Raw genomic sequence first — 26,532 nt, forward strand, 5'->3', positions numbered from 1 at the left:
TCAAACCATCCAGTGGAAAGTAGGGGAAAAATGATAAAGGTATCATGGCACATCCAATTTAGGAAAAGAATGGATACCGCACTATTCAGTACCATCCTTATATGTAAAAGAACCTGTATTTAGAATGTAACAGTCACTTAGAAGCGGAATCTTGATCACTGAGGGAATGGAGGACAGATATGAATATTTCTTTCCTCTCTAGAAGTCCTATAGGTTACATGTGCAAATAGATATGCGTATGTTATGTTGTGCCTATGGACCAAGGGTGAAATGCTCCCGGTTCGGACCAGCTCGGGCGAGTAGGTAGCGATGGCGGCGGACACTTCAGAGAACCGGTAGCAAAAGTCCCTGCCCCCGCCCCCCATGCCCAGCTGAGCCGCGCAATCATCAGAGCCTTTTTTTTCCCTTTTAAATGGCTCTGATCAGCCAAGCTCTGACGATCCCAGCTGAGTTGCCTGCTAATCAGGCAACTCAGCTTGGATCGCCAGAGCCATGTAAAAGAAAATTTTTTTTCCTTTTAAATGGCTCTGACTGCTAATCGGTAGCAAAAATCCCTCCCCCTCCCCCTCAGCTTGCTTATCTTAGCCGCTGGTCGCAATGCCTTGCAATCAAGCAGGCAGGGAGTTGTGGACTTCAACTCCCAGAATTCCTCAGCCAGCAAAACAAAGCTGGCTGAGGAATTCTGGGAGTTGAAGTCTACAAGTCTTAAATTTGCCAAGGTTGGAGACCCTGTTCAATTGGGTAAGTTTTTTTCCCCTTTGGGAGCTTTAAAAAAATAGTTAATTGGGTTTTTTTTAAATTGTTCTTTTTTTAAACCTAGCCATTTAAAGTTTAGGAAGTTTTAAATTTAGCTGCTTTTATATAAAAATAAAAATAAATTAAAATAAAATAATATTTGTGCAGCTTTCTGAGATTTAGTGTGTTTCTGTAGTGTTTCACTCTAACTACACAATCACACAAAATCTCACAAAGCAGTATGTGGAATTTTGTGTGTGTAAAGTGTGAAAGTTGGTTTTTTGGGCTTTTTATGGCTGTGTGAGGTTCCTGCTTGTTGCAGGGGCCATTTTGGGTCTAGCACAGCTGCTTTTACATTGTGGGTGAACCTGTTGTGTTGTGTTGTGTTTTGTAGGTTAAAAAAGGACAAAGAAGTGACATTGACTTGGCCACGCCCACCTGACCAACAAGCCACACCCTCCCAGTCACCTTACCACCAAGCCCCACCCACTAATTAAGCCACGCCCATAGAACCGGTAGCAAAACAATTTAGATTTCACCCCTGCTATGGACCATTCCTTTATATCTGTGGGGGACAACGAATTTAAGGCAGCTGTACCTCCCTCCTGCACTAAAAAATAGTTGCCTGTCTCTATTTTGTAGTGTCCACTGGTTAAAGCTATGGCTCCATGGTCTGACTGGCTCTAATTTAGGCCAGTCCAGTGAATGAGCGAGCATGCATACCAGGAAAAAAAATGCTGCTATCAGATTCTACTGCAAATACATGCAAGAACATCCCAGTCACACCATTTGCTCTGATTCTTCCTCTTCCTCCTCTGAAGGGCTTTGATAATCTTTCCTCTTCCGTTTCTTTACTGGTTTGAGAAGTTCAGTAGTGTTGGTGATGCCAGCAGAATTCTCCACAATGACAGACCTGCAAAAGCAACACCCAAACTTGCAGATTCTCCAGATAATGTTGCTCAAGCAATGAGTGTTGGGTTATTCTTAACACTAGAACTATCTAGTGCAACAACATTGACAAAATAACAATAAACGATTTTTTTTCAAGAAAGGCACACCCCAACATTTTTTAACATTTTTAAACATTCAGAAATACTACACTTTACCTACAGCATTTCCACTCAAGGACACTGCAATAAAACCTTAAATGAAATTGATTCATGCACTTTAATTCTGTTTCTCAACCATCATTTTAGTTGGAAAACCAAGACTAATCAACATTGATAATAAGTCCATGCTTGACATTCATCACTACAAAGCAATTTTGACATCATATTCTTATCCTAAATAAAAAAAGAAACCAAAATCCCTCAATCTAGATGAAAAATATTTGGAATTGAGAACATTCATTCCGGTGAAATTATAAGAAAATGTACTTTGGCAAGGGCAATATGATTCCTCTATAGACATTCGTATACCCCTTGCAAAATCCTCAGGTCAAAAGATCACCTACAGAGAAAGTCCACTTAATATATGTGTAGGTTGTGCTTCTCTACAATGTTTACTAACTTCTGGGAGTTGAAATCCGTACATCTTAAAGCCGATAAGGTTGAGAAACATTGATGTAACCCAGTGTTTCCCAAACTTTTGACATAAGTGTACCCCTTCTATAATTTTCGTAACGCTGAGTACCCCTCATAAAAAACATATGGTACCCCTGGGGGTACGCGTACCACACTTTGGGAAACACTTAGATAACACTGCAATTCACCGGCGTTTAAACAGCTCCGCGGCTCAACGTCAACTGTTAATGTTCCCGCAGTTTAAAAATGGCCGAACCCGAGCTGCACGAAGGATGCGCAGAAGTTCCCGCCATAATGAGTTGCGATACGATGTACGATGGCCCCAGTTCCCGTGTAAAGACTGCGATATGCGCCTATTTCTTTCTTTGTTCTGTGGGCGCAGCTAAGCACGGTGCAGTGGATATTCCCACGTGATCCCCACCAAACTCCGGTGCAACGCGTACCCCCACCAAACTCTTCCCGTACCCCTGGGGGTACACGTACCACATTTTGGGAAACACTGATATAACCTATGTTACATAAATTTGTCTATATTAGTTATTCAGCATTAATGGATGCTCTTTTGCCCAAGTGCTCCTTTAAAAAAAGATTTACAGTATACCTTTCTGTCCATGGAAGAAAGGGAAAAAACAGCAGGAACCAGACATAAAAAGTGCATTATTTTTTCTTTTCTCCCTACCTCCTCTCCCCATCCTCTTTAAAGACAACGTCTTTATTACCTTTCTTTGAACTGCCGGTGACAGTTCTCACTGCAAAATGCCCGGCCTTCCTGGGTTGACCCAGAAATATTTCTTCGGCCACAAGTATTGCAGTGGCATAGGTTGTCTACCGTTGGAAGTTTAAGAGGCTCTGGAATATCTGATTCTACAGAAATCAGAAAGTGAAAAGCTCAAATAAGTCACATCAATGTTATGATAATGAGAACATTTTCTGGGTCAGGCCAAATTGCAGAATGATAATCCAGTGGGCTGAGCTCTGGGTATATTTTATGTGCCAATTAGACATATTTTAGGCCAAGGGTACAAAATGAAAATATAACAGCCTATCTTTCACAACTCAGACCATGATCAGAGTTGCAGAAGCTCAACATTTGAAACATCTATTTTATATTTTTCAGTGTTGGGGGTTTTAAGTATCAGAATGACACTTTACACTTTGCAAAGGTTTAAGGAATTAATTTTATCACTGAAAACACTAAAATTCCTCTCCACAAATGGTCCCTGGAATCATCCATTTTGAAATAAAGCCCTTTACATTTTGCACAAGGCCTGGCAAAGCCTCAAACAGACAAAAATATGTGGGCTTATGATTAATAACTACGAAGACTACAACATAAAGTATAAATATTATGGATTCTGGAATACAGTCCAACTTTTTAATAGCAGCTCCAACTTGATTATGAGGGATGAAGGAGTGGGGGGGGGCGTTAAGAATGAAGCAATTAGAAGCATTCTAAGTTACTGTCTGATTGCCTCTTTCCTAACATTTTTACATTATGCAAATTTTTATGGATTTTTTTTCTCTGCAACCCCTTGCTGAATCCAAACTTGTTTTTAAAGTCAATCCTCTTCTGCCATATCAGTGGGTACATTTCTCTTCATTTTTCAGAGAGTAATCCTGCTGACCAATAAAATAAGGGATAAGTTATCTGGGACCTACACAACATTTATTTGCAACATTACTTTGGGACTGGAAAGAAGTAAATGATACACAAACACATATTATCCTGGGTAACAGAGAATGATCAGGACTAGAGGAAAAGAGTGCTTGAGGAATTCACATTTTCCAGGAAATCAGGACATCTTTGAAATTCATGAAGTATTAAGAGCAATTAGTCATGGCTTTTAACATTCTCCACATTGCCATGGTTTAGTAGAACCTATTCTTGTGGAAATGAGTATATAAAGGTTTGTAGGCTTCCACTCTCCAAATCCTCACCTGGAGTCCTGATAGGATTGCCCTTGCAGGTAAGTACCCCTCCATCATCCCCATTTCTTTCCGGCTGACATTCCTGTATAGGTTCTGCAGGTGAAGGTTTGTCAGCACTAACTACTTTCACTGTCCCATATTCATTTATTCGAAACTGTGTCAATACAAGATGGAAAGAAAAAGTCAATGGGGAAGCAAGCAGCAAATTTGAGACATGACAATATTGTGATGGAGTGAAAACAAATTGCCCTTCTTTCACTGAGCATAGGAAAACACACCACATTCATCTTGGTTTCCCTTCACAGGCACTTTGTGAGGTAAACTGGATTGCAAAATAGTAGCTGAACCAATGTGTGCTTTGGGTATGTTCATAGGACATGCTAATATGCATGACATCAGGAGTTAAGGGACAAAGGGAATACTTGCAAGAATATAGCTTTAGTAAACGAATGTGGTAATGAATAATCGCTTGGTATATTTAAGAGGCTGGCCTAAATTCCTTTTTAAAAATTTCAATAATAGATTCTAGATCTCTATTAAATAATCATCTCAAATCAGAACTGTAGTTTTAATTAAGCATATAAATGTTATTGAGGGTACGTAGGGACAAGTGTCATGCTTCAGCAAAAGACCTGAATGCCAGACCCAGGTTCTCATCATGTTTTCCTTTTGTGTGCTGTTGAAAGGCCTAGTATAGGTAGTTCTCAACTTATGAACGTAACTGACCCCAGAATTACAGTCTTAAATTTTTGTGGTTGTTAAATCAGTCATTTTATGACTTCTTCTGTGCTGGTCATTAAGTGAACATTACGGCTGATAAGAAAATGCAGGGTTCATGAAGGAAATCCATTTTATCCAGTAGATCTTTTTTTTTAACAGAAACGGGAAGTAAACACCAGAAATTGAAAAAAAAAAAGTTAAAACACTCATGTGACAGTGGGGAGATGCAAGATAGTTGCCAAATGCCCAAAATATGATCACGATTGTGTGTGTGTGTGTGTGTGTGTGTGTGTGTGTGTGTGTGTGTGTGTGTGGTCAGCCTCTGTAAATTCAGCCTCTGTAAATTTAAAATAAGGTTGTAAGTAGCTTTTGGGTGAGGCGTCTGTCATAATTTTGAATGATTGGTGGGTGGCTGGTCGTAAATTGAGGACTAATCTGTATATTATGTATCAATCAAGTACTACTCCTGAAATTTGCCCAATGGTATACACACTTAAGAACAAACAACAACAACAAAAAAAGAGTCTTCATTAATTTACCCTTAGGTTGCTCCCAGGAAGAGTGGCAATCCCATCTTTCCATTCCAGATCCCGGATGGTGTTGCAAATCTGCACTCCGCTGATCTGAGGGATGACTGTTGCTGTGATGGGCTCGTTCCCCACACCCTCTCTTGGTCTCTCTGTCCCCATGTTTTTCTGGGCTTCTCGGGGGAATCGCTGGATTTCTAAGGTGTTCACTGGAAGGTTTATAGTAGTTGTAGTTGCTTATGAAAAAGAAAAACTGTACAGTATAAACATACTGATATACATGCAGGTAAATAATTACCTTTGAGCAAAGGTCACCCAATTTCATTACAGAGCAATGTAATCCAGATATAGCCGAGTGCTGAAGGGAATATGAATAGAAGTGAAAGATTCCTAAACTTTACAAGTAGTATAAAATCAGGGAGTTCCAAATCTGTAATTTGAATAATCCCAGGGCATCCCGTTTTGGCTCCAGAATCATCTTGCAGTGAGGACAACACTTTTGCCTTCTGTTGGCATTTGGAGAGGGGTAGAGTGGTTATCCTTTAACCCCACCCCACCCCACCCGCCAAATAGAAATTATTTCCCTCCAACATTTTCTCACTGCCAGTTCCAGTGAGTTATGATCACAGGCCATCAAAATGTTGCTCAGGTTCCTGTAATGCCAGAATAAATGCACATATAAAATAAAATGTAACTTCTTCCCTTCTTTTTTTCAAGAAAAATTTCCATTACTGCTTTAAGGGATAGAATACATTTTAAAACCTCAGCATCATACTTGAATGCTCAGTTCAACCTTCTCTACCTTGGTATCTTCCAGATGTCCTAGACCAGTGATGGCAAGCCTATGACACATGTATGACTTGTCATGTTATTTTTAATGACACATCTAGAAGCCACATGAGAAGATGGTGTGTTCTTGTACATTCTTGCATAATTTTCAGAGACTCCAGTGGCTGTGCGAAGCAGGGCCCTCTTGTGTGACTTTCAGAGGTTCCAGAGCAGGGGTGGGTTCCACTTACCTTTACTACCGTTTCACAACGGGAGCGTGCATGCGCTTGCTTCATTCACACGCACTTCTGCGCATGCACAGAAGCTTCTGCACATGCGCAGATTACCCATGATGACATCATGGCGGGTGGGCAGAGCCTCCCACCAGTTTTACTACCGGTTCTATAGAACCGGACCAAACCGGGAGCAACCCAGCACTGGCCCAGAGGCCACATGAGAGCACACCACATTCTAATATTGCCTCTGCACTATCCAAAAAATCCAGGAAGTTCTTGGGTGACTTTTGGAGGCTCCAGAGGCTTGCAAGAATGTGGTGTGATCTCACGTGACCTCCAGACTCTCTGGAAGTTGTGTGAATGGGCCCTGATCTTGTGTGGCTCTGGAGCCTTTGAAAATTGTGCAACAATGAGCCATACTTTTCTGTTCTTTTCAGTGGTTGCAAGGCCACCCAAGAGCATTCTCTGAAGTTTCCAGGCCTTTTGCAACCCAAAACTGCTTTGGATAGGTGGTTTTTGTTCCTAAGTGATGAAGTCAAATCAAAAAAATATTTATGTAAGGTTTTTTATTTATTAAACTTTTATGCTGCCATCTGACTACCTCAAATGACTCTTTGTTATAAATTGTTGCTCTTTTGTCTGGAGTGGGGGGGGGGGCAGCAGAGTCATGTTAGGCCCGAATTTTTGACACATCACACGCTATTACTGTTCTAGAGTATAATCTGAAGATAGCTAGAATAGATGGGAGTTGTAGTCCAACATCCCTGAAGACGCTCAGTTACTTAAAATCAAGAAATTTAAATACAACATCCATCTTTCTCCTAAGAATGCTATAATCAATAGGGAAACTTTAGCTTTAAAAGCAAATGTTAGCAATATACTTTTTCTAGTGTAATTGTGATACCCACTGTTTTAAAATGTATATGCCATTTGCAGGGGAGGGTTCTACTTACCTTTACTACCGTGCGTGGGGCCGCGCATGCGTGTGGGGTTCGCAGTGGGCTCGCGCGTGCATGTGCTCTTCTGTGCAAGCGCAGAAGCTTCTGCACATGCGCAGAAGCGTTTTGATGACATCAGGGTCGGTGGGCGGAGCCTCCCACCGGTTTTACTACCGGTTCTACAGAACCAGTGCATACCGGGGGCAACCCACCACTGGCCGTTTGCAATTGCATTAATTCTGTGTACTTTATGTCCTCATATACCTGGGGGGAGGGGTTATGAAAAGATCAACATTCAAGCAAAATATAGTGTTGCAACATCTTACAACTTTTTAGAAATGTCTTTTATTAATGTATGATATCAACTTGAAAAATATAGAACCAAATAAATGAAGAAAAATGACTCGGCTGTGTATGTGATCTGATACTAAAGGCATACAAATGGAAAAAAGGAACTGCAAAAGAATTGGAAGCAGAAAAGTAACAAACTTCAGCATTTGAGCACTCACCTGGTATGATGAAGGTAGTTGCTGGTAAGTGGGCATTTTGCACAGTATTTTCACTGGCCACCAAATGGACACTGACCTCCCCAGTTGCATTTCCTTTTGTGCTTCTTATCACCTCCATCTCTGCTCGCCCATCCATTACTTTACCTAAAAAACACAGGATGTAATTGGAATCAGCCAGTATAGATTCGATTTAGTACCATACCTTATGCCAGCCTTCTCTAATTTTGTGACCTCTACTTTATTTAGACTGCAGATCCCAAAATTTTGAGCTAGGATAGACAACAGAGAATTTCTCTATTACAAAAATAGCTGCCAAGGTGACCATTGTCAATCATGATAATAAGGGGAGGGGTGCTTCGCTATCCCTTCTAGTTCCACATCTCTTCTTGCCACCTTAGTTTTGTCTCTCCTGGACAGATGAGCATACTTTTAAATAAAGAATTAGGCTTCGGCCCACCCACTAGCTTTGCTATCTGTCAATGTCTAAAAAGCCATACTTGGAAATGAGGCTGAAGCCTGGGATTTTGTAGGATTTTGTATTTATTTAGATGTATCTAAATAAATACAAGCATAAATAAAATTGGAGGTAGCAATAGAGTGCCTGGATGGGGCACTCTGGGGGCATGGCATTGCTTACTCTTATCATAAACTGTCTTCATATGTATTCATAAATTACTGAATGTGACAACCCTTATTTTTTTCAGTGGAACAAGACTGTCCTTTGAAGCTTCGGAGAAATTGAGAGATTTAAATAGATACAATGCAGGTTTTATTTTTCAAAGCGCTTAACCTATTTATTAAATGGTACAACCTTTGTTGCTGTTGTAGTGTTGCTGTACAGTTGCTTATTGTTTCTAACTCCTCATAACCTATTGAACTGGGAGCCTACAGTTTGCTAAATTGTCTGTCTGTAGCTATTATGAATTCTTGCAAGCTCCTTCTTATGTCAACAGTGATAGTCTTTAGCTACCTAACGAAAACTAGATTGTGCCTTTATCATTCCAGCAAGGATCATTAAGAAGGGTTTAATTACCACTTAGTATCTGATTAAGACATAGCACATCAGAGATTTTCCATGACAGGGCAAAGCAACAATGAGTCTCTTCAAAAAGGCTGCGTTTCACTTCTGTTTTATATTCTGTTACACTGAACATAGTTCTGAAAACAGAAAAATATTCAGGCAGAAGGCCCAGCTGTCCTCTCTCCTGCTATCCTTTCTCCACCTTGATTATATGCTAAATCAAAGCCTTTATTTAAAGAGGTAATAAGCAATGACTTTAGCTAGGATAATTGTATTGATTTGGAAATCTCTTCATGTGGCAGCTGCCCTCCTTGTTTTTCGTTTCCTTCAATAAATTCCATTTTTATATTTAGAGATTTGGCTTCATTTGCCAAAGGAATTTCTCATTAAAATGTTGCCTATATGCAAGACTGGAGAAATACTCATCTTTTGTGTTTCAAAACTGGCACAAGGTTGGTTAAATTCTGTATTGCTCAGAATTCTTGCTCACAAGATTCAAATGCCGCTCTTTCTTAGGACTGGGTTGAAGGGAAAAGTCCTATATGAAAGGGCTAAAGACACTTTCTGGAGAAACTTGGATAGCAATAGCAATAGCACTTAAGACTTATATACCACTTCACAGTGCTTTGCAACCCTCTCTTTAAGTGGTTTACAGAGTCAGCATATTGCCCTCAACAATCTGGGTCCTCATTTTACCCACCTCAGAAGTATGGAAGGCAGAGTCAACCTTTGAACTGCCAAATTGCAGACAGCTGGCAGTCAGCAGAAGTAGCCTGCAGTACTGCACCACCGCAGCTCATGTTGCGGGTGTTATGGAAAAGTTCACCTGTTGGCAGCTTACTTTAAGTATCTTGCACCACAGAATTTTTGGACAAAAGTATCTGCAAGTACTTTTTTTTTTTTACACACTCCCACATTCCAATTTCTTACACACATATCCCTAATTTTTTTTTGTAAATTAGACTGGTGAAAAGAAAATGCCAGCACTCCCTACTGTGTTCCAATGTCTGGAATTTGATATTCGGAACACAGTTCAAAATCCTGAAGAGCTCATTATTTTAAAGAATACTCAAGTCAACAAGCAGAGTTAAAAGCATACGACTGACAAACAACAGAAACCAGGAAAGTTCAGTTGGAAAGATGTAAATAACAGGTTTCCTAATATTTAGGACAAAAGCTCTATTGATAACTTGAACAATGGACAGAACAACAGGTTATAAATGGAAATAAATGAAATAATACCATTGGACTTTTTTTTATATCAGGAACACACAAAGAATAAATCATAAGGAATTATCACCAATATTATACTTTTTAAAAAATTTCTATGTTCTATACAATAATTAAGTTATGTTCTGTTGGTACTGGAATTCTCTTGTTTGTTTGGGTGTTTTTAATATAACTTTATTATGAGATTTTTACATGAATAAAATATAAACAAAAAATTCAGCAAAAGAAAAAAAAGAAAAGAAAGAGTAGGAAAAAGTACAGAAAAAAGAAAAAGATATTTTGAAAAGCAACTTCTGATCTTCTTTACAACAGTTACAAACTTATCACTTCACCTCCTTTAAAACTACATTGTAGTTTCTTTAATTCGTTTTTGACATTGATTTGGATTATCATCCCATCATTTGGATTTGAAAAGAGAAATATATAAATACAAACTAGCCTAAACCATCTCTTAAGTCAGAGGCAACAAAGTGCCATTTGTCTGTGTGCAGAGCTGCAATTGCCTGACTTTAATTAAAAGCATTTGATTTTAGAAATGTAAACAGAATCAGACTTCCTGTAGTGCCCTGACTACAAATGCCACATGGCATCTGGATTTAACAATGCTACAATCATTATTATTAACACCTCTTAAATCATGATCATACTATGGCCCCTGCATGAAACATAGAATGAGGTTCTGAGGTTTCTAAATTTCTCAGAAGCAGAGGCCAAGTCCTCATGTGGGTATCACATCAACTGCTTTAGTAAAAATCTCACAGGTATACATATCACTCAATGAACTTCTTTGCAAGAGCCTCATAAAAGCAGCTATTTTGATACAAAGAGGTTCATGCTGTGTTATACACCCATCTGTTAGTAGGATATAGATCCTGAAAAATCTGTTTTAGTTATCAAACTGATTTAAAATTAATATTCAAATCTGACATATTTCCAAATAGATGTTTAGATGGATCACAAATATTGTCGAGATCAGGGGCATCAAACTCACATCATCATGGCGGCATCACATGACGTATTGGGGCTTTTTTGCCCTTCACTAAACTGGGTGTGGGTGGGGCCAGCACGTGACGCATCCGGCCCGCAGGCTGTGAGTTTGACAGCCCTGGTCTATATGGAAGAAGACTGTCACAGAGTACATTCAGTTTAGTAATACTGTCACTTGTATTCTTCATTCCTTGCTGCTCTATATAGACGCTTTCCAAGAAGATATTGTGTCAGTATTAGTTCCTTCAAAGTTATATTAGTTGATTTTTATTATATTGATTTTATATTGGCTAATCTTGTTTATTCTGAATATTTTAATTGGTTTTGTTGATTATTATTTACCATCGATGTTTTGAAAGTTAATTTATGATTGCAACAACCAACATTCCTTGTACATTTGGTGGTATACAAGTGGTTGAAACAAACAAGCTAATCAATAAATTATATTGTGCCTCTGTAACAAATTTGGAATAATTATGTGTATGATTCATATAGCATCATAGGGCACTCAAAATGGTTAACAAGAAACCACAATATAAAGTAAAACATCTAAATTATCACAAAAACAGTAAAATGCCTTATCGTGAATAAAGTGCCCTTTCTTAGCAAACAAGCTCAGACACGCTATACATCCACAAGAGTGATGATCTGGCAGGAAAGTAGCATTTTCCATTGGAAAATGAACAAGACCTCCTGTGTTAAGAAGTGTCTGATAGCCCTCTGCAAGATTGTCCCTGCCATCCAGCTGTGGCTTTCTATGTCTCCAAGGCTACTGTTGCTTTGACAGCTCATACTAAAAGAACTGGAGAAGCTTCTTGGAAGAGAAGGGGCACTGGTTTTATCTGGCACGCCCTTTCTCAAGATGGAGGGAACAGCAGTCAGGAATGGGTTAACTCTGTGTTAGCTGCTAGGACTGAGTCAGCAAACTGTTAAGCCACGCCTCTTCCTGTTGCTTCCCAGCTTTTTGATGAAGGCGTCGACACAGACTGACATGTTGAGCTGTGAAAACAAAAGAAGTGCAGATCCCTCCTGAACCCCAGGACCGGACAGAAAACCGGGTGGGGCTGACTGCTGTTCCCTCTATCCCAAGAAAGGGCGTGTCAGGTAAGACCAACACCCCTTCTCCATAACGGAGGGAACAGCAGTCAGCCCCACCCAGTATGGGTATGGGACATACCAAAGCTGGCTGTCCTATTGGGAGGGAGTAGTCCAGTCCTGCGTCCCCCACTCTGAGTGGACTCTCTGGAGCACCAGCCTGCCAAAAGCTGCCTCAGCTGAGGCGTAAGTGTCCAGCTTATAGTGGCAGATGAATGGCGAAGGGGACGACCAGGTAGCGGCCCAACAGACTTCCTCTAGTAAGGCCTGGGTAGCCCATGCAGCCAAAGTTGCTGCGCTCCTGGTAGAATGGGCAGTGATGTTTCTTGAGACCGGTAAGGCCTGGACCTCATATGCTTTAGCAATACAAGCCCTAATCCATCTCCCCAAGGTTGATGATGTAACCCTGCAACCAAGTGTTGCCGGTTGGAAGGAGACAAAAAGGGCTTCCGTCCTCCTGAGAGAGGAGGTCCTTTAAACATAGATGCAGAGAGCCCTCTGCACAACCAAGGTATGCGAAGTGCATTCCAAATGGTGGATGGCTCAGTGCAAAAGTTGGGCAATACAAGTTCCTGAGCCCTGTGGAACCACGTGTTGATCTTGGGCATGAATGTTGGGTCCAGGGGTAGAACCACTCTATCAGCATGGAAGACGCAGAGGTCCTTCCTGGTCGACAGAGCTGCCAGCTCAGATATTCGCCTGGTGGAGGTGATAGCCACCAGGAACACCACGTTGTATGACAGGAAGCGTAGATTGACCTCCCTTAGGGGCTCAAACAGGTCCCAGGTGAGGGCGTTTAAGACCTTGTTTAAGTTCCACATGGGAAATTGGTGTACCACGGGAGGTCTAAGATTAAAGCCCCTCTAAGGAACTGGCAGACCACTGGGTGCTGAGAAAGGGAATCCCTGGTTCCACAAGTCAGAATGGAGGACAGGGCTGCTACCTGTCTCCGAAGGGTATTAGGGGCCAGCCCTAATAAACCGTCTTGTAAGAAGTCCAAAATGTGAGCTACAGAAACTTCCATGGGGACAGGCCACGTTTCTTGCACCAGTTGCAAAAGACCCTCCATGTGGTGTTATAGATGCGATTGGTGGAATCCCTTCGGGAGGCCTGGATAGTTTTGATGACTCTGGAGGAAAAATTGTCTCCCCTCAGCAGGCTCAGCTCAAGCGCCAGACGGTCAACTGGAACCACACTGGGTCTGGCTGGACCAGTGCCCCCTGGCTGAGGGAGATCCTGTCCTAAGGGATCCTCCAGGGCCGGGCCACCAACAGGGTCACCAGGTCCACCAACCAAGGCTGTTGAGGCCAATAGGAGGCCAGAAGCAGAAGCCCCTCCTCCTCCTCCAGAAACTTCCGGAGGACTTTGAGAATCAATGGAAGGGGGAGGGGGAAAGACGGAAAGCAGCCCTGAAGGCCACAGACTGCAAAGAGCATCCACTGCCTCTGCTCCAGGTGTTGGAAACCTGATGAAGAATCTCACAAGTTGGCGGTTGTCCCAGGTGGCAAAGAGGTCGATTGTCGGGAGACCGAAGTGGTCCATCAACTCCCAGAACAGGGACGGTGCAGGCACCACTCCATGTGGTTGACTGAGGCTTGGCAGAGCCAGTCCACCTGCACATTTGCCACCCTCAATATATGTGCTGCCCGTATGGACAGCAGATAAATTTCCGCCCAGAGTCCCAGCTGTTCGGCCTCCTGCATGAGGGGCTGGGAATGGGTTCCCCCGAGTTGGTTTATATGAGTCTTGGTAGCCATGTTGTCTGTCAGGACCAAAATGTCCTGACCTGAGACTACTTCCTCAAAGCTCGAGAGCCAGGTGTACCGCCCGGAGCTCCAACCAATTTATGTTGTGGCTCAGATCCTCCTGACTCCACCATCCCTGAACCATGCGGGATCCGATGTGAGCTCCCCAGCCAAAGAGGCTGGTGTGGGTTGTCAGATTCAGATGATGAGGCTCTCAAAACATGCAGCCTCTAGAAATGACGTTGGACTTGAGGGAGATAAGGACCTCTGTTGAGAGATGAGGACCTCTGTTGGAGCCCGCACTCTGGTTGGGGCTGTGCTTTGGTGAACCCTCTGATACGGGAGGAGGAACCACTGTAGAGCCCTGCTGTGGAGTTGAGCCCAAGGGTTGATGCCGAAGCAGGACACCATCTTTCTCAGGAGCTGTGATAGCAGCAGCTGAGAAGCTGAACATTCCGTCCAGACACGTAGTGCCAATTCCCTGAGACTGGATTGGCGCTCCTGGGAAAGATACACCTTGGACTCCACCATATCTATGATTGCCCCCAGGTGGAACAATCGTGTAGAGGGAACCAGATGGCTTTTGGCCAGGTTTATGGAAAAGCCATGATTTTGTAGGACCTGTATAATAGTATCCAGATCCTGCCTCGCCAGGGGTTCTGAACTGGACTGGATGAGTATGTCGTCCAGATAAAACTGTATTCTTACTGGCAGAGTTCGGAGATGTCCCACCAGTGCAGCCAGAAGTTTGGTGAATACCCTGGGGCCAGAGGACAGGGTGAATGGTAATGCCCGATATTGGTAATGTTTCCCCACATAGTGAAACGGAGAAACTGTCTGTGGGCTAGCTGGATGGGGACATGGAGATATGACTCCATCAGGTCCACTGATGTGAGGAAGTCTCCCTTCTCACACTTTCCAAGATGGTCTGGTAAACATTGTGATGGTTCAGAGTCCTGAGTTCAAGAATTGCCCTCCATCCCCCCGAGGCCTTCTGTATCACAAACAGCCGGGAGTAAAACCCTGACCATGTTGTCCCTCCTGAACCGGTTGTATGGCCTGAATATCCAATAGATGTTTTATGGCCGATTCCATGAGGTGCTGCTTCGTCTTGCGATACAGGACAGTGGATGAAGAGCCTCGGAGGGGTGGAGAGGAATTCCAGGGAGAGGCCTGACCTCACCATCTCCCTGACCCAAGTGTCTGAGGTGGTGTCCTCCCACTGGTCAGAAAACAGCTCCAGCCAGCCCCCTATGGGAGGATCAGATAAGCAGTCATTTTGAGCGTAGAAAGGAATGACCCCTCCCACCCTGAAAGGACCATTTGGGTGGATGCCGTTGTCCCTGCCTGCCCTGTCCCTGCCTGTAGGGAAAGGATCATTGCCCTATCTGTATCCCAAGTCCACTGTCTGGTCCCCAAAGGGAGGAAGGCCGAAAATATGGGGCCAGGCGTGATTCCACCTGCCTGGACATGCTAGACATGATTTTGCATTTGCCCCTGGCCTCTACTAGAAGAGGTCCCAGGGAGTCTCCAAATAATTTATCCCTGGCTTATGGGGAGGATGCCAGTCGCCACTTGTTCCTGGCATCGGTTTGCCACTGGCGGAGGAGCCAAAGGAGGAGGCGAGTTGCAATAGAGGAATCTATGGCTTTTGCTGCAAGTCTGGATGCATTTAGCATGGCGTCTGCTGAGAATTCTATTGCTGCCATTGTTTTGTTGAGGTCTTGATGAGACCTTGTATCAGCGACTGGCAGTTGGTCTTGCAATTGTGTCAGCCAAAGCAACGAAGCCCTGTTAAAAAAGGATGCAGCGGAGGCTGCCTTAACAGCCCAGGCCGAAGCCTGGTGAACCTTGACCAGGGACTCCTCCGATCTTTTATCCTCAGGATGAAGGTATTCCTCCGGGGGTCCTGGCAAATTGGACTTGATGACAGAGCCACCACTGGGGGGGTCAACCACGGGAACTTGCAGGACCTTGGCCAGGTCTGATCCCATTTTGTACAAGTGCCTGTCTAAGCCATTGGGATTGGTCCTGATCCGGGGGAGGACCATTGTCTTTGCACAATGTCCAGAAAGAGCCTGGGAGCAGGTACTTCCTCCGACTCTATGGTAGGTACAGCAAACAAGGAATTTGCAGGATCAGTAAACTCCATGGCAGTCCCAGGATTTGGGACTGTGGATCCCTGTGGATCCCTGGACAGTGCCCTGTCAGGTAGTTAGTTATCTTAGCCTTGTGAAGCAAGGACCTAAAAAGGTGAGGGCGAAACAGCCCCAGAAAGGCCAGCTGGTCAGGCATAAGGCCTTCGTCGTCAGACAAATCTATGTCACGCTGCATCTCCTCCCCTGACAGAGAGGCCTGGCTGGAAGAAACAGCTGAGCAGCCCAGGTCATTGAATGGGAGGGGATCTCCCAACCCGAGGTCTTTGATGATAAACATGATCTCTGGAAAGGTTAGAGGCTATAGAAGCTGCCCTCTGTTGCAACTTGGCTACAATGCCCTGTCTTATAGCATCAGAAATCGAGTCAGACATACTGGGAAGGAGCTGTGGTTCACAGGGCTGATCAGGCCACAGGGCTGATCAGGCCACAGGCCTGCGGGGGTGAAGGTGAAGGTTGCCTCAGCAGAGGATATCCTATGCTCCACCAGTTGTCCCCAAGGGAGCTCAGTTGTTGTTTACATGCTCGAGAATGAGCCTTGCTGCACTTTGAAGGCCTAGAGCTTGAAGGCCTGCCTCATGCTCACTGTCCTGCTCATGAAGGATGTGCTCAGGAAATGTGGTGCCCATCTTGGAATCCCTGCACGGGAGTCTAGGCCCTTGGGGGTTTTGGGCAAGGATATCACCTCAGGCTGTATCTGCGCCTAGCTCTGAGAGCCAACAGCGCTGAAATTGGCCCCCCACTTGTTGCCCACAGCAGATAAAATCGGAGGTGGAGGGGTTTCTGGAGCTAGCGATCTAGCACCTCCCCCATGCCAAATTGCCCTGTGGGTCTCTGGGCCCAGGGTTGCGGAGCCCCGCTCATGAACCCTGGCCCAAGGTGGAGGAATAGGCTGCCTGCGAGGTTCCTGAAGCTCTGAGCCTCCTTTGAACACTGTTTGGAGCGGTCTTACTCCAGTTCAAAATGGCCACTGGGAATCCGTTGCATCGGCTAGGCTAGCACTACAGGGCCAGGCTTGTGGGCACTGCCTCCAGCCTTCTTCGCCGATACTCCTTACTCCGGCCCGCAGGCAAGTGCTTGTGGGCGCTGCTTCTGTGGGGCAAAAGGGACCGAATCCTCAGAACTCCTGCGGTCAGTGGTTCAGGGACAAGCCCTTGAGTGCTGCTCTGAGATCTGCCGGCTGACAGATCTCTCGCCGGCCACACAGCCTTCAGCAGGCGTGGACTAAGTCGCCCTTCGTGCTGGAATGATGAGGGAGGCTCCCCCAGTTAAAGTGGAGCCCTCCCTGTCCATTTACTATTAAAAGAAGAATTTGCTACTTAAAACAATAGTCAGGAATGGTCAGCTTGTTAAGAACATGTCTGTCCAGCTAGACTGAGTCTAAAAGCTGGGAAGCAACAGGAAGAGGCGTGGCTTAACAGTTTGCAGACTCAGTCCTAGCAGCTAACAGTTAACCCATTGCTGACTGCTGTTCCTTCCGTTATGGAGAAGTGAAACATATTCAAGGAAAGAACAAAGTCCAGTTGCCTTTTGAAAAACACCTTTGAGACAACCATGAATGAGAATCTCCATAGATACTTACATTAAGATACCTGCACATTCATTAGCGGCCACTTCCCTACTACAGGGAAAATTCCCAACCTAGCAAAATTTTATTCACCACAAGCTGCTTATTTTATTTATTTTTCAAATTTAGAAACCGCCCATCTCCCTCACAGAGGGACTCTGGGTAGCGTGCAAATAAAATGTTAAAACTTAAAACCTGGACATGAAATTTAAAAAGAGGCAAAGATGGCTAAAATTCAATATTAAAAGTTAATTAAAAGGCGGGGAGGGTGTCTTCAGGGTGGTAACCAGCCCCCCGGTTGCATGCTCCTCTGTGAGCCCCAAACAAGACAACAGAGCCATGTTATTAAGCCTTCCTGAAAGGCCAGGAGAGGGGTGGGGGTCTGCCTCACCTCTGGGGGTGGGGGAAGAATATTCCAAAGGGAGGGGGAAACAGCTGAGAGGGCTTTCTTCCCGTTGCCAAATATTCCTTGTATGATGGCCAACTGGCAAGGAAAAGAACTGGATTCTAGCCTAGAGTCCACCAATATGTACAGACAAAATGGTAGGAACTGTGCCAATGAAGCTCTGCAACAGACAACCGCAGCAGTTCATCCCAAAGCCACTGCAGCCCCCCATATAAGCAGCAGCAGCAGTAGCAGCAATCAACTCCCTCACACAATGACTATTAGCTTTGTTCCAGAGAAGTGGCATGAAGAGTGTTGTGGGTGTTTTCAGACCAACGTTTTCTTTCATCTTGAGGATGGAAAGGGAGCCCATACTTGAGAGTTGTGTAGATGAGCCCTTAGCCTCATACATAGAATGACATTAACCTGCCTCTCCCTTTATGGAGAATATGAGCTTTAGTTCTTGAGGCATATACCTCCAGAGAAGCTACATAGAGAGTCTGGATAAGGAACAGGGGCTTGCTTTTTCCTGACAGCCTGTCAGAAAAGTTTGAAATCTCCAAGAAACTGAAGTAATCAACACACCATGAAACAGAAGATCATTTAACTTCAAGAAAAAAATGACCTATCTGACCAGGAATATTCCATTCAGATATTAATTTATGTTTACTGTGTACTAAATCTAAGATTCTGTACTTTTTTGTACAAATTAACCTCATACCACACCACAGGATATGCATTACAGTTCTTTCTTTCTTTCTTTCAAAACTCTTCTACCTCACCATCCCAATCCTCTTTGCATGGCATCTGAACACTTTCTGTGGGGAGAAATTCTCCATTACTCATGGACATCTTTGACACACAGACAAGAGCAGGAGGTATAACTTTCATATTTATCTTGGTTCCCTTAGGCTACAGTTTGTTGTTTTTTAACATACACATGTGGTGAAACCTGATTATCAAACTTGTTTCATAAAAATCAATTATCCCAACATATTATACTGCTTGAATGTACTGGGCCCAAGAAGTCATTCTTATTGTACTTCTGATATCTCTATTGCCTTTATTTTTTCAAAAATTGGCCTGCACACAACTCCTAGTACAATTCTAGGTGCGTTTATGTGGAAATAAATCCCGCTAAATTCATTAGGATATATTTTCTGCTTAACATTAAACTGTCATGTTAGCCCCTTATGAGGTTTCTGCCATCTGAGCAGAGAGCTAAAAACTAGCAGTTTGGATAAAAAGGGAAGCTGAACATAATCTGTTTTAAAAATTACAATTTGTATGCCTATCATGAATGACTTAATGCTAAGATCTAGAAAATTCCATTTTGGTGGTGTTTTTTTTTAATGTTTTGTCTTGCCTACTTTAAACAACCTGTGAAGCCTCTAGGTTGTCACCTTTTCCCTTGCAATCAATGCGCTGTAGTGAACAAAGAAGGAAAATTATCCATTTGCTCTCAACATATTTATGAGCTAGATTTTTGGGTAGCATGGGTCGGACATGACTTTGCGACTAACAACATTCTGCCATAGGGCACAGTAGCACATAACCAGCTCATTACTCTTTAGTGAAGTGCCAAGCACACTGAGTGTGAAGCCTCTAGAAATTCTGGACAATTCCCACAACAGGAATTCTGCCTATTTAACATTATGTCCTACTTTATATATAGAACAGTCCTATCTGGAGGATTGTCCAGTTTCTCCTCCCACCAAAAAAAGAACATGGGGGGAGGACGGAAAGTGCCTTGAAGTTGTTCCATTGTTAGGAATAGATAAAGCAAACATAAAGATAGTTGTCTTCTTTATACTAACTGGATTCAAATGTCCTACCAAGCCCTATTTAATCAATAAACCATAAATAGGTTGACTCAGCCTTCCATCCTTTCTAAGGTAGGTAAAATGAGGACCCAGATTGTGAGGGCAATAAGCTGACTTTGTATAAATATACAAAAGTATGAAGGCTATTGCTTAACACATTGTAAGCCGCCCTGAGTCTCCGGAGAAGGGCGGCATATAAATCAAAAAATTTAAAAAAAAAATAGCTGAGTTCCCACAGTATGCTACAGTAGAAGCAATCCCATCATATACACTACTTGACTTAGTGTGAAGTGCAAACCAGGCCCTTTTAGCCAATTTCTACATTAATTATGTAATTCAAATTTCTAAATGTGCAACTACATTTCACTGATATTTATAAATCTGTACTATCTTTTTGTCTTCTTTTGACAATGCCTCTTTTGACAATACCTAATTCCAGCAGAGGAATAATGATTACAGTATACAGTAGACTATGTGTGCCTGGTTTTGCCTATTTCAAGGCAAAAGAACTATCCAGTAATCCTGCCCTATCAAGAAAACAACAAAAATTACAAGTCAACACATACACAAATAAAGATTAAATATCCTCCTCATCCCCTAAAAAGCCATGTTTGCAGAAATGCAGTGATATTTCAAAACCAGAGATATGAAATGTAATGTTGTTTTGTTTCATTTTTATTCTTGTTTTATTTTTATCCTCTCATTGGGCTAGTCTAGACATCTTGTAAAATAAATAATAAAGTCCAGGTAATCTGTTATCTTGCATCCGCCCCAGATCCCTTGAGTTTGATTTTCACTGAAAATGTCCATACCTTTGTCCTTCTTAAATTGGGGCAGTATTGCATATTGGCTGTCATAAAAGGCAACACATTATTGATTACTGCTGTAGGATTTTATTATAAAAATTAAAAAAGGTGCTCCAATAATTTGTTGCCCCAAATAAATTGCCTTACATGAGTTTTATGCAAGCAAAGTGCCTAATCCCGGGGACTATGTAATGTGTTTTGGATGGTGAAGAATGTTAATTACTGCTCTACCTGTAATAGTGGAAGTACTCCACAGGTAGTCCTCGATTTAGGACTGTACTTGAGCCCAGAATTATGATCATCAGTCACGCTGGTTGTAAAGGAGGCCGTATTATGATCTGCTTAACAATGTCACTGACTGATTTTATGACATTTCTTTGCGGTGGTCGTAAAGCGTATCCCCATGGTCATTACGAGAATCCATTTTATCCAATGGACACTTTTTGCTGGAAACCAGAAGTAAATGCTGGTTTCCAGCAAAAAAAAGTAATAAATAAAATCATAAAGCATGATTGCTTTATTTCCTGACTGCGGAATACTACAAACAGCAGTAAATGTGGGCTGGTTGACGAGCACCCAAAATACAACCATGTCACCATGTGACGGGGGCAGCCAACAGAACTTCGAATCTGGATCATAAGTACCTATTTGGGGGTCTGTTGTAACTCTGAATGGTTGCTAAGCAACTAGTCATAAGTTGAGGACTGCCTCTATGCCATATTTAGACAGCTGGGACTGCTGCTGAAGTGCTGTTCTTCTTTCTAATCGTGCCTCTTATTCCATACCATGTGTTAAAAGAGCTTTAACACTCTATGTGGGATTCCAAGAAATCACAACTGAAGCATTCTTTTAAAAACATTCCTTGAAATTAAAGATTACCCCCCAGTTTTCATATCAGTTGAATGTTTTGAAATTTACATTCTACATCTTAAACGTATTTATTTAAAGACCTGTGCAACTGATTACACCAAGATTCACTTTCAAGCAATAACATTGGCACTGTGACCTTTACAGTTCCTCTCTCTCATGTTCATTACAAATTACTGATCTTTTGCTGTTTTAATACTACTCTAAAATTAAAACAAGTATTATGAATTATCCTTTTTTCTATTTGCTGCTAAACCGCTTTATTACATCCTGAGTGATTTATATTATTATTACAGATACCTAATTAGTTATGTCAGTTTACCTTTGACTTCTGAGTGACAAGTCTGGATGCTTTACAAGCTTTGGGGCTCCTTCTTTGGTACACCTCACAATGATTGTGTGAATCAAACATTTTCCTTCTACACAGTTCACTCTAAAAGTCTTGTGAACTTTCTTGAGTGTCCACACTACCCCTGTAAAGAAATATATTCTGTACATCATTTTCAGACATGGCAGATCTTCATGCTCCTTGTCCCTGCTTCAAGGTAAGATTGTGGTGCTTTATCCATTTTCACTTACTGACGATACCACTGTATTCTAGTAACATTTTTTTCTGCCAAGTTGTTAATGTGAATGTTAATCCTAATGTTGTTTTCATCTTGTCCCCAGTCCATGAATAAAGCAGGCTTAAATTGCCCTTCGGTGTACAATTTGAAGTACTATCTTTTTCACTTTTCTGACACTTTCCAAGGGCACCTTCACGGTATACAAAATTTTAAGTATAGAACACATTATTTTGGAGTTAAATCAGGTGACGCCAAGATTTGAAATAGAGACAAAAGAGTGGAGAAGGGATTGCGATTAGAAATGGCAAATTTCATGCTTCTATGGCTTTATGCCAACCCAAGGATGGGCAGAGAACAGTTCCACTCATAAGTGGGGAAAGGTGCTGTCTCTTTAGATTTGAGAAAGGCAGACTCTGGTCATGGGAGTTTTCAAATGTTTCAGAGATCACACAGTCAAACTCAAATTCTGCAACTTAGTACATAAATGGTGAAACAAATCATGTGTAATCCAATTATTATGTATTCAAAGCAACTGAAATTCAAAATAACAAAAGTCCCCATATAAAGTCCACATGTAATATTGTTGATGAAAAAGGAGCATACACGTTAATTGAAATGGAACAATGGCACCTGAAGAATTGTAAGACATTTTATATAACCAGAATACCTAAAAATATCTTTTAAAAAGATAACACATGCTTTCTCATATTTCTAAAAATACAGACTTGCTTCTCTTTTTTCATATCCTTTCTTGAATTACATTCTAGTAGAATGAACATTGAATCCGGATGCTTCCCCCACCTAATTCTCATCCATCTGGGTTCCCATCTGTTTGGAAGTCACATCCTCTGATCTTGAAGCTTTTAATTTCCAAATCCAGAGGTGTGAGACTTGGTTATACTAGATCCTCAATAATTAGAGAAAGCTATATTCCTCTGTACATGCTCAAAGGTTCTTTATTATGTCACACTTCTAAATATGTAAAATAATCAGCATTGAGTGTCCATCTGATTTTTCATTCCCATAGTTCACAAAATCAAGCCAGTTCAATTTTAACAACACAACCTGATCAAGTCTCATGCAGCCTAAGGCTATAACAGTATCTGTCTTGCAAATTTTCAGATTTTTCTTTTGCAAAAGAAACTTCTATTTTTCTACCATATTCCCAAGAAGCTTGATAATTCCTTTTCAATTCTCTTGTTGTTTTCAGTTTAAGATGTGGGTAAATATGGCACATCTTTTGGTCATTCTGAAGACTCTATGACTGCCTAAGCTTTGGGAAAAGAACCTAACAGCAGATTGTTCATGGCTTCCTTAGTGATTTAACTAAAGTGTGGAAAGCCAGAAAGGATGCAGAAAGATGACTGCATGATAAAACACAGCACATTCACATGAACCCTGCCCCAACTTTCTAATAAAAAAGTGGAACATTGCATGCTACACATGAGAATTTTACAGAAAGTCTGAAAAGTTAGAAAACTACTATTCTACATTATATGTACAATGGCAAGGTGCAAAATGTGGATTGAGTCTTAGTTTACTAATTTCTGCTCTATATTTGATCCGTAATGCCTTGCAAAATAGATTTATGTTTATATTGTATGGTACAATATATGACAGGTAATAAATTCAAATTATCAAAATACTGAAAGGAATAAAAAAAATAAGAATATTAGCTTTATCTTCAGCTATAATCACTTTAAAAGGCATACATAAATTTCTTTGCCAAAATACTGAAAAAGTTGGGTATGAAATAATACATAGCTGTGCCTTTTTCACTATAAGTATAACCATCATTATCCATATAAAAATCCAATTATTTTTAAAAAAAATCTGTGGAGAAAAGAAAACCAACTAAGACACTTCTTAAAAATAGTTGCAACAGTCATGTCCATTAAAACTCTCTTGCAGGGACATCCCTAGGGGAAAATTAAATAATCAAGTGGTGTCCAAAACTGTGCAATAATGGCCACCATCTTAATTTTTTTGAATTCACTCCAGACCTCTGAAAACACTTCTAGAAGTGGACTTTGTAGATACATTATTAATCTAATAATCTATGTCATATTTACACTATTTCCCTTGACTGATGGTTATGCACATAAAGTGTCTTTAAATGTCACTGCACTAAAATGATCCAACTGAGCACTATACTTAGATTTGTGATTTATATATTTGTGTTATATAATTTAATACATAATTCCCAATTATTAAACAATGAGCATTTTCATTTCTTAGCTTATGCATACAGACAGAAGTGACACAAATGAAAATATTACAGTTGGGGAAAAGTAGATTATTTCTATAGATTAGGGATTTTTTAAAACTTAAACTCTGGCACTTCTTTTGTTTTGTGTAAACTGGACACTAATGTCCTCATTACATTCTTATCAATTTCAGAACTCTAACATCATCAATTTAATTTGGAACTGTTCTGTAATTATTTTTCTAAGTATAAAAATAATAAATATCTTTAATTGGCTTTTCAGTTTCCAAAAAGATTTCTAACAATTATATATATTATGTTCTAAACTTAAAGCTTACAATTAGTATTGTGTTATCAATAGTAATACCAAAATCTGAGAGGGATTTCTTAATAGAAGTTCAAAAGTGCCAATGCTATAAGCAACAAACCCTTTTTATTTCATACAAAGGGATGTTTGTGTACAAGCATGCTATTTTACCGTTCAAACCACCAGCATCAATATGTTTTTGGTACAACATATTTTACCATTTTAAGATAAATCCTGGCTCATTTCCTTCCTTAGGAAGGAAGGGATATAAAGGGATATATTAGGGGATATATTATAAAAGCAGCAAAGGGATGGAGGATGGTGTCAAGTGGGTTAAAATTGCACAATATAATGGATCCATCTGCTGGAAAGAATACAGTACAGGCACATACATTTCCAAAAGCAAACACATAGGCAAACAAAACTTGGACAGACACTTTTAATCAAGCCCATCCCTTATTATCCCAAGTGAAATCCTATTACAACTGTTTGAATTAAACCATAATAAAGTACTGGACTCCATAGAGTTATTCTGAGCATCCTTATAAGGCACCAGAATCAAAATCCTGAATTACCAGGTGGGAAAGAAACTGCTTTTTTTTTTCCTTCGCTGCACACGCACACACACGGATAAAGCGTGAGTTCTGGCCGCCCGTAATAAGGAGACTACTATAAATCCCTCAAGCCACAAAATCCTTACTTTTTAAAAAACATCAAAATGGCGGAATCCTGTTTTTATTCTGTTGCTCTACCAGATATTCCCTTTATTTGAAGAGAAGAAAGAATGTCAATTAGCCGAAGGAGAAAGTTTGTGAAAAAGATCTCCTTTCCTTCCCTCCTCCGTTGCACGATGATTGTATACATCTCTTGCTACTATCTCACCATCTCTCTCTTTTTTTTTTTCCTGCATCGCTTCGTTCCAACTCTTGCATGTCGTCTGTTTATGGAAAGGGGGCTTCAAATTCCTCTCCCCCACCTCCAAACAACATGGAAACTTCAAGAAAAATAACAGATATTTAAAAAAGAGCTTGGGATTTCGCACTGCCCGTGCGAAATTCCAGGGACCAACTGTTTGGATTCTATCCCCCGCCTTCTCTCTTCTTCTTTCCCTTACCTAAGCCTCTCCCCCGACTTGCTTTTTTTTTTTTTTTTTAATTGCAACGTTCACTGTCAAAACATACAACGGAAAAGAATGTGTGGATGTGTGGTCCTCACGGCGGAAAAAAAGGAAAAAAAGAAAAAAACACCCCAAACGCTGGCACATCTACTTGCGAAAGCAGGCAGGCACAATTTTAAATGAATGCACGGCATGCAAAGGAGAGCAAAGGTCTGCAGAGCAGGGGAGCAGAACCCTTTCTCGGCTGCGTTCTGATGATTTAAAGAGGTTTATAAATTACTTTCTTATCTGATTCCTTACCTACAATAATCAGCCTGTGGTCACTGAATGCTGAGCCTGCGGGAACCTAAGGCTGGCCGCGCCTGCGCGCAGAGGGGGCGGGGCTGTTTCCCTGCAGAAATGCACAGGGCGATGAAATTGACAAGCAAAGCATATTTAATATACAGCGAGAGGGGGGGGGAGAGGTAGACGTATTATATTATACGCGCTGCAAACCCCATATTTATATAAACATATGATTAAAACAACAATTAACCCTTCTATTTTCCCCCATTTGGCTGCATAGCAGGCTCTGGCTGCTGGGAGAGGGGGGGGGTGCTTCCATATTCTCTTTTTTTCCTTCCATACCGACCGTCGCTAAAATAAAAGAAAACAGGCCGATTTGAATAGGCTTACGGTTTTTAATAAATCTTCCCGACGGCAATATTTTTTTTTTCCCTGCTCGGGCAGAGAAGAGAGAAAGAGAGAGAGGAATGAAAGGAATGAAAGA

The 26,532-nt window shown here is 41.5% G+C and overlaps 1 protein-coding gene across 4 annotated transcripts in view; it reads right to left on the reverse strand.

Moving 5' to 3' along the window:
- L3MBTL1 (L3MBTL histone methyl-lysine binding protein 1) overlaps positions 1-26,133 on the reverse strand; it is a 47,915-nt gene extending 21,782 nt beyond the window's left edge. Inside the window, exons 1-6 of one of the 4 annotated variants that reach the window (XM_087889188.1) lie at positions 26,064-26,133; positions 7,886-8,029; positions 5,447-5,670; positions 4,197-4,341; positions 2,978-3,122; positions 1,522-1,648 (exon numbers count right to left, since the gene is read on the reverse strand). In XM_087889188.1, coding sequence (XP_087745314.1) covers positions 1,522-1,648; positions 2,978-3,122; positions 4,197-4,341; positions 5,447-5,670; positions 7,886-8,021 — 777 coding nt within the window. In that variant the 5' untranslated portion in view covers positions 8,022-8,029; positions 26,064-26,133. Of the gene's footprint in view, positions 1-1,521; positions 1,649-2,977; positions 3,123-4,196; positions 4,342-5,446; positions 5,671-7,885; positions 8,030-25,346; positions 25,424-26,063 lie in introns of those variants that run through there. The other 3 variants (XM_034413987.2, XM_087889189.1, XM_034413988.3) reach the window with 3 other exon arrangements.
- Between the last annotated feature and the right edge of the window lie 399 nt (positions 26,134-26,532).

This window comes from Pantherophis guttatus, chromosome 3, assembly GCF_059756535.1.
Source record: "Pantherophis guttatus breed Tessera chromosome 3, ASM5975653v1, whole genome shotgun sequence".
Lineage (NCBI taxonomy): Eukaryota > Metazoa > Chordata > Lepidosauria > Squamata > Colubridae > Pantherophis > Pantherophis guttatus.